Genomic DNA, 14,683 nt, shown 5'->3' with positions numbered 1-14,683 from the left:
TGCGTGCGCACTTTTGAGACGCTCCCTATGGTGGAACCCGGGCTGGGCAAGGGCTCCGCCGGCGGGCGGGGGGCGGAGCGGGGAACGCGCCGGGAAAGGCCGGCACTTTGGCGACACTCCCTAAATCGCCCAGCGGCTGGCCAGAGCCGCCACTGGGCGCGGGGCGGGCCGGGGAGCGCCCAGCGGCGGGCGGGGGCCGGAGGGCTGGGGGGCGGGCCGCGCCGCTCTGAGAAAAGCGCCGGCCAGAGGGCCCGCGACCGGGCCGCCTGGGTGAGCGTGCCGAGGCGGCTGCGGCGCAGGCTTCCAGGTGGGTGCGGGTCCCCGGGAGGAGCGGGAGTCCGCGCAGCGGGCGAGGGACAGGAGCCCCCCCACCCCAACCTCACAGCTCCATCCCGCGAGCGGACGGCGCTGGACCCAGGGGCGGGGCCGGGGCCCCTCAACTTTTCCTGGATCCAGGGCGTGGGCAGCGGCGGCCTGACGCCCGGGACTCGGCCAGAGTGAGGAACCCGGACCTAGAAGGGGGCTTCCAGGAGACAAAGGCTGTGACCGGGGGCCGTGGGCGTGGGCCGGCGCCTCTGGGGGCTTTGTTCGGACACGTGCATCTCGCGTTTGTGGGTCTTTGTGAATTTGGTCCGGGGACATGCATCTGCCTGTGCCTTTGAATGTCCGTGATTTGAGGAGGCTGTTTTGCGCCTGTGTCCACGTTTCGTGGGCCCGCGTTTGGTTGTGAGTGCTGGTGGGCGCATCGTTGTGTCCGCGTACGTGGTCTGTGCCTGTCGACGTGTCTGGGTTGGGTGTCCGTGGAGTATGTGCGCGCCGAGAGCCAGACACCGCCCCAACTCCTCGCTCCCCTGCTGTCCACCCGGGCCCAGACTTGGCTTCAAACTTTTCTCCGGGTTCCTCGGCAACAGCGCCCGTCCTCCTCCCCACTGCAGTCCGGGCGGGGGGCTCTGGCAGCCCTCCCCTCATTCACCTCCAGGGGTCCTTAGAGCCGCGAGGGGATGGGACAGGATTGGTGGGTGGGGCAATCGGCAGCGCCTGAGGACTGACCCGAGCCGAGGCTGGGCAGAGCGTGCCGCACACGCCAGCCGAAACTGCTGGGAGGAGAGAGGTAAGCAGCCGGTCCTGGCCCCCGATCGGGGGCTGAAGAGAGGAGAGGAGCGGGCAGCTGGTGTTGCCCGCCCCACGCTCCTCGGAGAGAGTGTATGTGACCGAGAGAGATGTGTCTGCTTGGCGGAGAGGCCAGCCACTAACCCCCGGCTCCGCTTTGAGATCCGCTCTCCGTTTGTATCCTGCCCCGGGTGGGGGGCGGGGGCGAGGGGTGTCGAGCCCTCCAATCCCGTAGGTGAGAAGGCAACGACGGCTGCCCGCGGCGCCGGCTCCCGGGACCTCCAGCTGGGCTGCTGGGAGGAGGAACCTTGCACACACTATAGTTTCGAACGGGATGTCCACTGGCCCACAATATGGCACTGGGCAAGTTGCTCAGCCTCTCTGAGCCGCAATCACCTTGTAATGGAAGTGGGTGAGAACTCCCTCGCGGGGCAGAGCGTGCGGTGGCGATAACCAACGCAGGCAGAGACGGCCTGAGGTGCAGTGCCCGCCCACACTTGGCCTGGGTGAGGGGGTGACTCAGGAGCTTCTGATCCTCCCTGCCTGCTCTACCCTTCGGATAAGTCCAGACTTGCAGAGCTCAGGTCTGACCTGAGAAGGAGGGCTCAGGCTGCCGGGAGCCTCCTTTTGATCCTGGGTGGCAAAGATAACCCTTTAACACCTTCCCTCCCCTGCCCCTACCCCCACCCACCCCAGTCTTTAACCTAGAATTTTGCTTGATGCTGCAGACGTGAAGGATGGGCACAAGCCACTCGCCTCACCGTGGGCACTTTCCTTTCCCTCTTTGGGCCTCAGTTTCCCTTCTAGAAAGGCTGGTGCTGACAGCCTCTCTCCTCCCTTCCTGTTCCGGCTGACTGGTTGAGATCCTAGAACCTGGAAACACTTTGATATTTAACACCTCCATTCTGACTTGACCAATTCCCAGGCACTAATTTTCTCTTTTGAAGAGGGAGAGGGGAGGTGGCTTTGAAGTTAGGTAGGGATGAAGTAAGGTGGGCTGGAGCCCCTGCAGCCCAGGAAGGGAAGGCTGGAAAGCAGCAGGCTGGGGAAGCCAGGTGAATACACCTGGGAGGGAGGCAGGAGGTATCTCCCACAGAGGGAACTGCCCTGCCCAGCTCTGTGTGTTCTGAAACAGCGCAGGGGTGTTCAGCATTGTGGACTGTCAGATGCAAGGTTGGAGAGGGAGGGTTGGAATTCAATTTGAGGCTGGGAAGGAAGGCAGGGGCCAAATATGAGGGCCTTGAATGCCAGACCTAGGAGCTGGGATTTAGGCAGTGGAGAGCTGCTAGAGGGTTTTTTAAGCTGGCATGACAGGGTGGGGTTGGTAATTCTAGGAAACCTTCCTCTGGCTTGTGGGTGGTGCTGGAGCCTGGGAGACCAATCTGGAGGCTAAGTGCTCCAGCCTCTTAGAGTCGGAAGGAGATTTTCACTTATTTTCACTTACTTCATTGCTTCCTAGCTCTGTGGCCTTAGGCAAGTAACTCTACCTCTCTGATTCTCAGTCTCCTCATCCTTCAAAAGAGGTTAGTAATTCCGGTCTGACTGATCTGTTGTGAATGTTAAATAGGATAATGAATTACATGTGCTAATAAAATGAGAAGAGATTTGTAGTCTGTATTACATCATGCAGACATTTGTTGGATTGCACTGACAATAGAAGGCAGAGCCAGCATCTACTATGGTTCTAAACTTGATATCGTCCCTGCCTCCCCGGGAAAGCCCTAAGTATCCTGCCAGCTTGGACCACTGGTACCCTCTCCTAAGCAGAGGGAAGCTTTTTGCCTAGGACATTTCACTCATCTGGCTTATCCCGTTCGCATGGCCAGGCCCCACATAGGAGAGGAGATGGACGGTCAGATTTGGAGATGGCCACACAGCACAGTGTGTCGTATCTTGATGGGGCCACTGGAGCCCAGGGAGAGGGTGACCTTTTACTGGATGACGGGCAGGTTAGACTGGGAAGACCTCACAGAGGAGGTGACTTTTTTTTTTTCTTAACATCTTTATTAGAGTATAGTTGCTTTACAGTGTTGCGTTAGTTTCTGCTGTATAACAAAGTGAATCAGCTATGTGGTTGCCCACTCTCACCACTGTTATTCAACATAGTTTTGGAAGTTTTAGCCACAGCAATCAGAGAAGAAAAAGAAATAAAAGGAATCCAAATCAGAAAAGAAGTAAAACTGCCACTGTTTGAAGATGACATGATACTTATACATGGAGGTGACTTTTGAATCGAATGAGTGAGAGTTTGCATGGAAAACAAAGAAAAGTAGGGTGTCTCTGTCATCTTCATCCGAGGGAACAGCCTGTGCAGAGATGTGGGGCCCGATGAGCAAGACGGGCCTCTAGACTGGCAAGCTATCTTTGCAGGATAGGTTTTAAACCAGGAGCAGTGATGGGGTCCCGGTCTTCTGTCGGGATTGTACTCTGGTGCCCAACATGGCCGGCAGTTGGAAAAAGAGGGCCAGGAACAAGGCTGTTGGAGCAATCCAGGCCAGGAGGTCTCCTGAACCTGACTTGTGCAAGGTGGGGGGGGGGGGAAGGGGAAGACAGTGAGCCACCCACCCAGGGGTAGCTGCTGAGTCTCGTTCTGTCACAGGTGACACAACTCTTTCAGCCTGCTTTGGCCTCTGCGACCTTTCCAAACTCCCTTACCAACTTCCTTGGTAGAGCCTGGTCAGTGCTTGTAGCCCAAGCGGGACCCTGGGTGGTGCACTGGGAGAGAATCCAAGGAAGAATCCATTTTGTAGTCTTCTCTATCCTCTGCCCCTGCCTTGCTTTCAGGTCTGCTGGTGTCATGGCTCCTTTTTCTTTCCTGGCCCCTGAAATCACCCATTAGGGGTCAGGAGCCCACATGCAGTGAGCAGCAGTGTGTGCCGGGCCCAGGGCTGAGTCTTCGCTTTACATTGTGTAATCACCCCAGTGGCCTGCTGGGAGCAGTACTAGGTTTCTCACCATGTTACAGATGAAGACTCAGACTCAGAGGGGAAAGGGGCTCCTGGCAGGTGAGGTATGGTGGGGCTGGAACCTGGTGTGCCTGACCGTAAAACCCATTTCCTCTGCCTGCCCGTGTGTCCACACACGCCTCAGACCAAAGGGAACTTGCGAAGCTTCAGAATGGAGAAAATCGTATTGGGAGCCTTGTCTGTTTCCCTGTAGATTATTCTCCAGGGATGATGTCATGGAGGAGGCTAGGCACTTGGTATCAGAACGCCTGGATTCTGAGTCCAGCCTCTGACCTCACTGGCTGTGTGACTCTGGGCAGATCACCGAACCTCTCTGGGTCTCTACGCAGATGTAAAATAGATACAATGCCATGTAACCTGCTGATCTTGCAGGGTGACTGAACAGATAAGAGTTGAGGAGGCATTGGGAAGGTTGAGAGGTATCCTTTGGCGAGGTGGTAGTATTCTAAATACCTGGTATATCTTCATACAGTACCTGCTCTGTGCCAGACCCGGCACCCAAGCTCAAGGACATAAAAGTGAACCTAACCCCATTCCTGCCCACAGGAGTACAGACAGGTAAGTGTAATTATAGTCCAGCACGATCCACACGTGCCCATTTGTAAGTTGGGGCACAGCCATACAAGGAGCATTGGATTTGGAGCTCAGACACGTAGGTTTGAGACCTGGTTCCTCTCCTCCTCAGCTGAATGTCAGTCTGCAAAACAGGGACAGTAATCCCCATGGTCAAGGGTTGTGGTGAGGCAGAAACGAGATGGTGCTGTAGAAGTGCGTGGCGAGCTGACGTGTTTATACAGATGTGCGGCATTAGAGCTTCGGTTGGGGGAGCCGACCCACAAGGCTCCGGGAGTTTGGCCCTGACATTCTTTTTGCCTTGCGTTTCCAGAACTGACTAAGCCACTGGGGGCCAGGACGTTAATGGAATTTCCACCTGGGGATTTCGTTGGCGTCAGCTTGAGGGAGCTCACGATGAACATAAGTAGGGTTGGAGGCATCTCAGCATGGAGCAGCCGGTGGAGACAGAGCCCATCTCAGGTGGGAGCTCGGCCCCCTGCCCACCTCGCCCCTTGGCCAGGGACTCCCCCTTGAAGTTGTGGTGAAGAGCTGGCAAATCTAGGGGCCAGAGATGCTGGGATACAGCATCCCGGGCAGGCAGCTGGAGCCAGGAGGACCCGAGCTGGAATCCCTAACCCCAGGGAGCCCTCCTCAGAGGAGGAGGGAGGTTGGGGCCTTGTCAGCAGACACCAGCATGGTGACCAGAGGATGTTAGCGCAGGTAGTCACAGACCCGCCGGGTGCTGACACCTCTTTGGGTAGCTGGGTAGGGAGGAACAGAGCAAAGAATAACACAGTCATTGCCTTCAGGAAGCTTAATAAATCATCACCATCATTGTCTACTATGCATTCAGCACTCAAGGTGTGGCAGTCGAGCTGACTGTTTCACACGCTGTCCCCTAATGCTTTCACCAACCCTGTGTTGTCGCCCCTGTCGAGGACACGGAGCCTCATCAAGGTTGAGACGTGCCCAAGGCTAGTAGGCACAGAGCTGAATTCACAGCCGGGTCTGAGTCCTGTGGTTGACTCTAAATTCTGGGCTCTCATTCATCCAGCGTGTTTGCCAGGCCTGCCAGGCCTGGCTGTGGCCCCAGGTAGGGGAAGGGATGAACAGGTGAAGAAGGCAGGGTCACTGCCCCAAGCTGCTCGCACTTCAAGTCAGGAAACGGGTGGGTAAATAACGGCAGAGGCAGAGAATTTACCGAGTGTGTGTCTGAAGGAGGTGTGTTGATAGTGTGGTGTGAGAGGCCCAGCCCGGGGAGCAAGGAAAGGAGGGGGGCGTGGCCCAGGAGCCTGAGTGGACAGAACGGGCTTTGTTCCACTGGCAGGGCCAGAGCAGGCCTGGGGATGCGGCAGTCCTGGCAATAGTGTGAGGCATCAGAACCCAGGTCCTGGGTCCTGCTCTGCCGTTTACTTGCAATCACTGACCGTCTCTGGGCCTCAGTTACTCGTGATCTCTGAGGGGCCTTCCAGTTCTCCAGCCCTGGAATTCTCTGAGTTTGGAAAAGTATGAGAAGAGGCTGAGAGTTGTCCAAAGGCCACCACCATAGGTTCAAATCAAGAGGGGAGTTCAGCCGAAGGAGGGAGGAAGGTGGGGACAACTTGCAGATACCTCTGTGCCAGAGGGAACTTGATTTCTGTGGGTAAAGTAGAAGTCAGGTGGTTTTTGAGAGGGGGGATGATGTAGCCAAAGCTGTTTTAGAGGTTCTCATAGCACGGTCTGGAGTGTCGCAGTGGGGAGACCTGCCTGGGGCCTGTTAGGGCCACGCCACTGACTCTTTTGACCTCACGGGCCATCTGTAAACTTTCCTTAGAGCCACAGTGGGCCCAACAAGGAATAGCTCATGGCCCTTGCCCAGAGGACCTTATGCTATATCCCCCTAACCAGGGGTGGGTACAGTTACTAAGCCTTTGTCCTGCTGCCCTTGTGTTCTGTAACCTGGCTGATCAGCAGATGCCTTTTATCTGCAGGTCAGGGTTTGGAAAGTAAGTGATGTATCCTGGGCCAGAGATCCTCCCTGGCCTTCCATGGTGAATACCTGTCTGCCTTTCCCTTTCTCCCGAGGGTAGATCACAGGGTCCCAGAGGGAGGGAGGGAGGCAGAGTCACTACTACACAGAAAAGAAAACTGAGGCTCCAGGAAAGAAAGAAAACTGTGAAGGTCACACAGTTAGTAGCAGATCAGAACTAGAGTCCTGATCTCCTGGGTCTACGGCAGGTGCTAGTGATTTTGATATGAGTTGTTCTCCTGTCCCCGTTGCAGATTTGTAAGCCCCATGAGGACAGAGGCCCTGGGATCTCCCACCCTGACCCCAACATACACCTCACAGGGCCTAGCACACTGCCTTGCACTTAGCGATTTAGTGCTGTGGTTGATTAATTCTGTCTGCAGTGGCTGTGGGTATTATAGGTAGAATGAAAAGGTACAGTGTTTCCATTATGTGGCTTCTACCACTTGGGGCCTCATTTCTCTACTGGGGCATTGGTCTTCTCAGTCTGATCTTCACAGCCATCCTCTCTGAGCCTGATAGGACCATCGTTAGCATCCCAGGTTCACAGCTGAAGGAACTGGTCCAGGTAAAGTGACTTGCCCTGTTCGCACTGCAAGTTGGTGTCCAAGGCCTTCTCACTCTCTAAGAAGGCCTCTCCTCTCCGTGGAGCTGAGGCTAGTGGTTTTTGTGAAGAGGAACTCACATTACTCATCCCTTCCCAGACCCAGCAGCCCTGTTGAGAAACAACATAGTCATAGTGTGGCTTCCTAGGAAAGAACTGCTTTCCAGCAGGGCAGTGGTAAGAGCTTTGTCATGTTTGATACATATTTGCTGGAGGAAGGAGCAAGAGAGATGGGGTCAGGCCCACCCACTTATCCCCACCCCACCCACTCCCATCTGTGGAGGGAGGCAGGGGGTCCACACTGCACCCTTCGCCTGTGCTGGGAACCCTGCCTTACTCCCACCATTATGTTTCATCCTCGTGACAGGCCTGTGAGATGGCTCTTAACATCTCTATTTTACAGATGAGGAGACTGAGGCTCAGATTGTGGCTAGCCAAGATCAGAGAAAGCAGAGATGGCCATGAGGCAGTCCTATTAGGAAGCTTCATTACTTCCTAATATAGGAATATACATTACTTCCAAATATAGATATTTGAGAGGAAATGAGAGGAGAAAAGGAGATTAAGACATGGTTAAACCACTCAGAGTTCTACCATCTAAAGAAAGACCACTACTGAGTTGACATATTTTCTTCTAGACTTTCTAAAATCACGATTTACATTGTTTTTTTTTAATGCATGGTTATACTTTTCTTAGCATGCAATTTCTCCTTATGATCTCTAGAATTATGGCATCAGCCCCCTCCTCCATGAGGTTGCAGACTCTTCCAAGCATTATTTTTATTGACTCCATAAGATCCCTGGGAGATTCCACAGGCATCTTGAGTGGGCTGGAAAGCTTGGTCCTGGAGTCAGGAGTCAGAGCCTGAGCATCAGCTGCCATCACCTCACTGAGGACCCAGGGACAAGTCACTGCATGCTCTCTGGGCCGCAGCTTCCTCATCACTAAAATGAGGGATTGCACGCACTGCTCTGCAGCCCTCACAGCTCAAACAAGCAAAGGTCTTTTGGAAATTATCAGGGGCTGTGCCCCCGGCAGGGGATTTCCTTATCTTCCCTCAGTTTCCTCCTGGGAAAGTTCTGCCCTCCCCTTGGCTCCTGGATCTTTTGCTCCAAGCAGCAATGCCAGACCCCAGCGTCTCGTGAGACACTCACATGAAGGCACCCCTCCTTATGTTACCCCAAAGGGGACATTGCCTCTAAGCAGAACTGGGGCACTGACCCTCAAAGACCACTAGCCCACACCTCTGCCTCTGCCCCCTTCTGGGTCCAAACTTGTGAGGCATCTCAGAGATTTTTTCCTTCTCTTCTCCCAACAGCCTTGGACGGCCCTGTGAGGCCTCTGAGCTCCACTGTGACCTCAGGAAAGCCCCAGAGCCACTGAGTATTAGAAAGCTTGGTACCTACCTGTCCCAGCGGCCGACGGCAGCTGGAGCGTGGCCCTAGGACTCCGGATGCTTAGCTCTTCTTTCCCCAGCAACACACAGAAGTACACGTTCCACTTGAACCAAGCCAGTGACGAGGTTACAAAGGCCTGAGTTCACCTCCTGGCTCTGCTACCTTCCTCTTGCCATCCTCGGTTTCCTCCACCATAACATGGACATAAGGCTGCTTACCTCCTGGAGTGACGGGATGGCATAAGGGAACATGTGTCCGGCACTTAGTGAGGACAGGCTCAGCACTTTCCACTTAACGTCCAGGCCTAGCACAGAACAGGGGCCCAGGGAGAGGTGTCCACTGTGCAGGGCTGAGCAGAGACCTTGTCCACTGTGCCCTGGGAGCATTACAAGCACAGTTACCCAGGCGGGTCTCAATCTACACTCCTGCTCCCTCTGTATCAGCTGTCACCACCATTGCCTCCGTGGCTCAGTGGTGACCACTCAGCACGTGTGCACAGCTCTTCACAGTTTGCATTGCACTACAGTGAGAGTTGCGTCAACGTATGTGAGGAGGGCAGGAAATACTGCCTTGTGGTACAGAGGACGAAGCCGAGGCCTGAGAGGCCCCCTCTCTAGTGGGGGAGGGGGAGAGTTGGGCTGTGTTACATAAGCAGGAGCTCATAAGGGGCCATTTGGCACTTAAGAGGCACATTGTATAATCACCTTTGGGAACCAAAGGGTAATCTTAGGGCCTTTTTGTGTGTCTTCGGTGTTTGTTTAAACCCCAGGAAGGGTGGGTATGGGCAGATCAGCTTAGCAGGGAAGAGGAGGCCCTAGGTGGTAATGAACCTCTGCGGTGAGAAGCTCACCAGGGGAACAAAGGGGGTGTGAGGTAACTTAATATGTTCCTTTCAGTTCCAGACACTGGAACACTCTGTCCTGCCTCAATTGGGACCAAGCCCAGGATGCACCTGGGCCGGGTTTAATCCTCAAATTGGACTCTACAGCAGAAAGGGGCGGGAGAGGAGGGGCCCACATAGGGGGGCAGGGGAGAATAGCACCCCTTCTCCCTGCCTGTGCTCCGAGCCCAAGTGCAGATCAAGTGGCTGCCCCTTTAAAGTTTCATGTAGGGCTAGTAATGCTATCCTGTTGCTCCCTCCACAGCCACCCCCAGTCCACAAGGTGGGCAGGTCCCTGGTCCACCCCTCCCTGAAGACCAGGGGGAGGAACAGGTGGGGGGAAGATGGGGCAGGGGGGCAAGTGTGCAGAGCTGAAGAACCTGCTAGAGTGAGGCTTAGTGCCTTCTATCTCCTGGGCTGAGTGGCTGCTGTGCAGAGGGAGCGTGTAGCCACAGCCTGTCCAGTCAGAGGCTTTCACTGCTCAACCCTCTCTCTCATCCTCCTGCGAGCACCACTGTCCGAGGGGCTACAGACGTGCCTGGGTATGAGGACCGAAGGCGACAGTGTACGTGTAGTGCCCGACATCAGTGGCAGCTGCTGTTACAATTGTCCAGGGAGAGAAACTGAAGCCAGGGGAGAGGCAGTGGCTTGCATCGTAGCCTGTGTCGGTGGGAAGAGCCCCTCTTGGACCCCATCTCTCCTGCCAATTCTGCTGGAGGCAGCAGATGAAAATAGAGGAATTGGGACTGAGCGGGCCTGGGTTCTAATCCTGCCCTGCTTTTTACTGGTTTGGGGTAAAACCCTTTTCCTCTCTGAGCCTCTATCTCTTTATTTGTATAATGGGGGAACCAGCCCAGCTGCCTGCCCTAGGTTAAAGCAAGGGCCAAAGAGGTGTAACAGCCCTAACAGCTGGGGGTGAGGGCAGGGCAAGGGGGAAGGGGCTTGGCACAGGGTCCGCAACTGGAATGAAGGATCCTGCCTCTGGAGGCCAGGCCAGGTGAGAGGGCTTAGGACTGTGGACCCAGCCACTGTTACCCACAAAAGGAGTGAGGTGGGGACAGTCATTGCAGACCCCCCTTGCAGGAAGAGGCCTCTGTCTGGGAAGCCGGAGTGCGGGTCTCAGGCATGGCTCAGCCACTGCCAAACCACGACAGTGAGCCATGCTCCCTCTGTATGCCATTGGGTTCCACTCCCTCTTACTTGTGACCGTGCATGACTTTCTGAACCTCTCTAAGTTTCAGTTCCCTCTTCGTGAAGTGGTGACAGCATTGCTGCCTTGCAATTTTTGTGGTTGTGAGGGTTAAGTGGGACCGTGCAGGGAGGCAGCTAGCACAGCACCCAGCACATAGCACCCGGCAGGTAGCATATGCTCAGCAGAGGTAAATGGAGTACCCTAGCCCCTAAGCTGTAGACCCATCCTGTCCAGTGCGTTTCCAACTGGGTTCCTTAACATCCAAGGAAGGCTCCAGGCCCTCACCTTCACTTCAACCAGAACAGGCCCACTTTCACCTGCTAATCTTATTTAAGGAAGGGTTCTCCTGCTTCCAGCCAACTGGCCTAACCCCCTTTACCATACAGATGGGGAGACTAAGGCCAGAGAGGAATAGGGACTAGAGATCATATAAGGAGGGGCATTCAGGGAAAGCGTCTGGGGGCACTAAGGGGCTGGTGGCAATTTGCAGCTGTGCCTGCACACATCAGCTGGTGTCTTACGGGGTGGCTTAGAACCATCTGGTATGGGGTGCCTGGCACCAGCCCTCACCTGTGGCTCTCTTTCTAGCCCACACCATGCTGTGGCCCCTGCTGCTGTTGCTGGCCGCCGGTGAGGCCCAGACCACCCGGCCCTGCTTCCCTGGGTGCCAGTGTGAGGTGGAGACCTTTGGCCTCTTCGACAGCTTCAGCCTGACACGAGTGGATTGCAGCGGCCTGGGCCCTCACATCGTGCCCGTGCCCATCCCCCTGGACACAGCCCACCTGGACCTGTCCTCCAACCGGCTGGAGACGGTGAACGAGTCCGTGCTGGCAGGCCCGGGCTACACCACGCTGGCCGGCCTGGATCTCAGCCACAACCTGCTCACCAGGTTCTCGCCCACGGCCTTCTCCCGCCTTCGCTACTTGGAGTCTCTTGACCTCAGCCACAATGGCCTGGCCGCCCTGCCCGCCGAGAGCTTCACCAGCTCGCCCCTGAGCGACGTGAACCTGAGCCACAACCGGCTCCGCGAGGTCTCCGTGTCCGCCTTCGCCACCCACAGCCAGGGCAGGGCGCTGCACGTGGACCTCTCGCACAACCTCCTCCACAGCCTCGTGCCCCACCCTGCGCGGGCCAGCCTGCCGGCGCCCACCATTCAGAGCCTGAACCTGGCCTGGAACCGGCTCCACACGGTGCCCGACCTCCGGGACTTGCCCCTGCGCTACCTGAGCTTGGACGGGAACCCTCTGGCGGCCATTGGCCCAGGGGCCTTCGAGGGGCTGGCAGGCCTTACACACCTGTCGCTGGGCAGCCTGCAGCGTCTCCCCCAGCTGGTGCCCTATGGCTTCCGTGAGCTGCAGGGCCTGCAGGTCCTGGATTTGTCAAGCAACCCCAAGCTCAAGTGGGCAGGACCCGAGGTGTTCTCAGGCCTGGGCTCCCTGCAGGAGCTGGACCTGTCAGGCACGGGCCTGGTGCCCCTGCCCGAGAAGCTGCTTCTCCACCTCCCGGCGCTGCAGAGCATCAGCGTGGGCCAGGGCGTGCAGTGCCGGCGCCTGGTGTGGGAGGGCACCTACCCGAGGCAGCCTGGCTCCACCCCCAAGGTGGCCCTGCACTGCATAGACACCCAGGAATTAGCTGCTGGGGGCTCTGATACCTTGTGACGAATGGTGTGGCCTGGGGCCATGTAACAGACTTTGTCCTGGGCTCCCTCGGGTCCTGGGTAATTTATATTTTAACGTGCCAATGCCAGCAGGGACTCTGTAGGCCTGTGTGGCAGCATCATTGAAAGAGAGGCTTTGGACCTGGGACCCACACCCAGGAGCAAGGTTTTGCCCGTTTGTCTATGTTGCTCTCCAGACCATAAGCTGAGGGTCTTCGATGCCAAACCAGACAGCAGTCCCCTGCTGTCCTTCCCTACTTGTCCCCAAAGTGCCTTCCCTGAGGCCTGGACCAACCTGACCCATGACAGGAGGGCGGGCGGGAGGTAGTGCTGCGGGGCAGAGGTCTAGACACTCAGGCATGGGTTTCTTTTACGACACAGCCCTCTCTTTGCTCTGGGCATGTGAGGGCTACTTCATCCTTTTTTCTTCCCCTAGAACTCTGGATAGAACTTTATAGAAAGGACTGGAGAAAAAACTCTAGTCCACCTCCTCATGTGCCAGATGGGGAAACTCAGGCCGAGGGAAGGAAAAATGCTATTCTGAGGTCCTACAGTGGCAGAAGCATGAATGGACCCAATGTCCAGCCTCCCAGCAGGGCCCCTTTGCACTTTTCTCCCCTCTCCCCTTTCTGGGCTCCCCCTTGCTTCCAAGACTCACATCCTGCCATTTGTGCCCTTTCCCTGTCGTCCCCAGGAGGAGAGACCAGGGCCTAGGGGGTGGCACTCTGGGCCCAGTAACCGGCTGTGGCACAGGCTAAGTCAGTTCACCTCGGAGCCTCTAGAAGCCTCAGGGATACCAGTCCCAGCCCTGCCAGTTTCCCACTCTGGGGGGGGGGGGGGCGTCCCCCAGCATCAAGAATGGAAATGCGCCCATTGACCCCTAAGGTACTGCCTCTAGATGCAGTCCTGGAGCCCCTCCAGGCCCTGAGCTCCTGAGCTCCCTCAGACCCGACTGGCCCTATGCCCGACAGCCCAGCTCATCCTACTGAGAATGCAGTGAAGGAGGTAGGGGAGATCCCACCCATGTTTATGCTCCGCCACCAGGGTGGCATCTCAGCTTCCCAGCCCTGGGCTCTCTCCTTAGCATGGGGTTAATAAAAGTTGTTGCCTTTTTAATGGACTGTCACTTTCAAACCACCCCCACCCCCCCACCCCCTCCCCAGCCCCCCATCCCCCGCCCCGTCCCTGCTGGCAGGGGATGGAAACATGCCATTTGTAAAAGAAGAAAGACATTGCATTTGTTCACTTTTGTAATATTGTGTCCTGGGGATGGGTTGGGGGAGGAGGCGTTGGGTGAAAGCCAGCCATACTTGGCCATGTGGGCGTCAGGGGGCTGGTCCCACAGGGACGCCCACAGGACAGTGAGAGCTCTGTCCTCCCCCACCGGCCCTACCCAACACCTGGTCCTTGGTTTAATAAACACTATAAAGAGGCCCTCTTCCCATCATTTGACCAGCATCCACTGACATTCCCTAGACTGGGCCATGGGGCCATAAGGATGAATTGAGACAAGATTGTTCTCTCTGAAAAGCCCAATAACCTCCCAGGATTAGGGGAGTGAGGTGACAAGAGGGAGGAAGTTCCTCGGGGGTAGGTGGCACCTTTCACTGCAGCTAACACTGCCTGCCTTCCTCATTTCCCCTCTCCCTGACGCCCCATCTCCATGAACTTGTCAGGCCCTGCATGCCTCTGCCTTTGCTCAGGCTGTTACTCTGGGACCTGGCCCTTGCCCCCATCCCTGCCTCTCAACTCCTTCCCAGCCTAACAGACCCAGTTCCCACCTCATCTCCTTAGAAGCTTTCCCTGAAGTCCCCGTCCACCTCCCTCCGCTGAGCTCCGACAGTACTGTGTTCCTTCTTGGCATCTGACTGCTGTGGTATCCTAACTCCTGTTTGCACACTTCCAGTGACAGGGATCCCACTTCCAGCTCATCTGAATGGCTCTGCTGTCAGCAAGTTCTTCCTTCTAACTAGCCAAGAACTGCAGGAATATCCATCACCATCACTACCACCAAGATTTTCCTGCTGTCTACTCTGTGCCCTGAGACTCATGTTCCTGGGGTGGGAGGGGGAAGGACACATGGAGGACACCTAACTATAAGAGCAGTACAGGGACCTGTGAGAGCCCTGTGGTGGGATTAGGAAGGCTCCCTGGAGGAGGCTCATCCATGGAGTTGAGAAGGACAAGTGGACCTGGACAGAGGTGGCTGGCACTTGAGAGGGGTCATGGGTGAACAATGGCACAGATCCCAGGACATTCAGGCCATGGGTAGGGTTCGGGTGCTTGCCCATCATGTGGCTTAGGCCCCCCAGG

The 14,683-nt window shown here is 56.3% G+C and overlaps 1 protein-coding gene across 5 annotated transcripts; it reads left to right on the top strand.

The window, feature by feature from the left end:
• Positions 1–237: 237 nt before the first annotated feature.
• Positions 238–13,513, top strand: TSKU (tsukushi, small leucine rich proteoglycan). 5 transcript variants are annotated; one of them, XM_029209164.1, is made up of 3 exons: positions 266–307; positions 4,963–5,111; positions 11,302–13,513. In XM_029209164.1, exons 2-3 carry the CDS (start codon positions 5,078–5,080, stop codon positions 12,369–12,371), a joined length of 1,104 nt encoding a protein of 367 aa, XP_029064997.1. In that variant the 5' UTR covers positions 266–307; positions 4,963–5,077; the 3' UTR covers positions 12,372–13,513. The 5 variants fall into 5 exon arrangements, with proteins under 5 accessions (XP_029064998.1, XP_029064997.1, XP_029064999.1 ...); XM_029209162.1 differs by lacking the exon at positions 266–307 and adding an exon at positions 1,605–4,634; XM_029209165.1 differs by lacking the exon at positions 4,963–5,111 and having other exon boundaries at positions 238–307.
• Positions 13,514–14,683: the final 1,170 nt, after the last annotated feature.

Source organism: Monodon monoceros, unplaced genomic scaffold (assembly GCF_005190385.1).
Source record: "Monodon monoceros isolate NGI ecotype Baffin Bay Population unplaced genomic scaffold, NGI_Narwhal_1 Super_Scaffold_7, whole genome shotgun sequence".
Taxonomy (NCBI): Eukaryota; Metazoa; Chordata; class Mammalia; order Artiodactyla; family Monodontidae; genus Monodon; species Monodon monoceros.
Note: the sequence above shows the minus strand (reverse complement) of the source record. Positions and strands in the feature narration are given on the sequence as shown.

What these genes read in the sequence shown, in the direction of transcription:
- TSKU (XM_029209166.1), top strand. Translation starts at nt 808, where the DNA reads ATGTGCGCGCCGAGAGCCAGACACCGCCCCAACTCCTCGCTCCCCTGC. An exon ending in AAACTGCTGGGAGGAGAGAG is followed by an intron (nt 1,112 to 11,301) that starts GTAAGCAGCCGG and finishes CTCTCTTTCTAG; the next exon opens with CCCACACCATGCTGTGGCCC.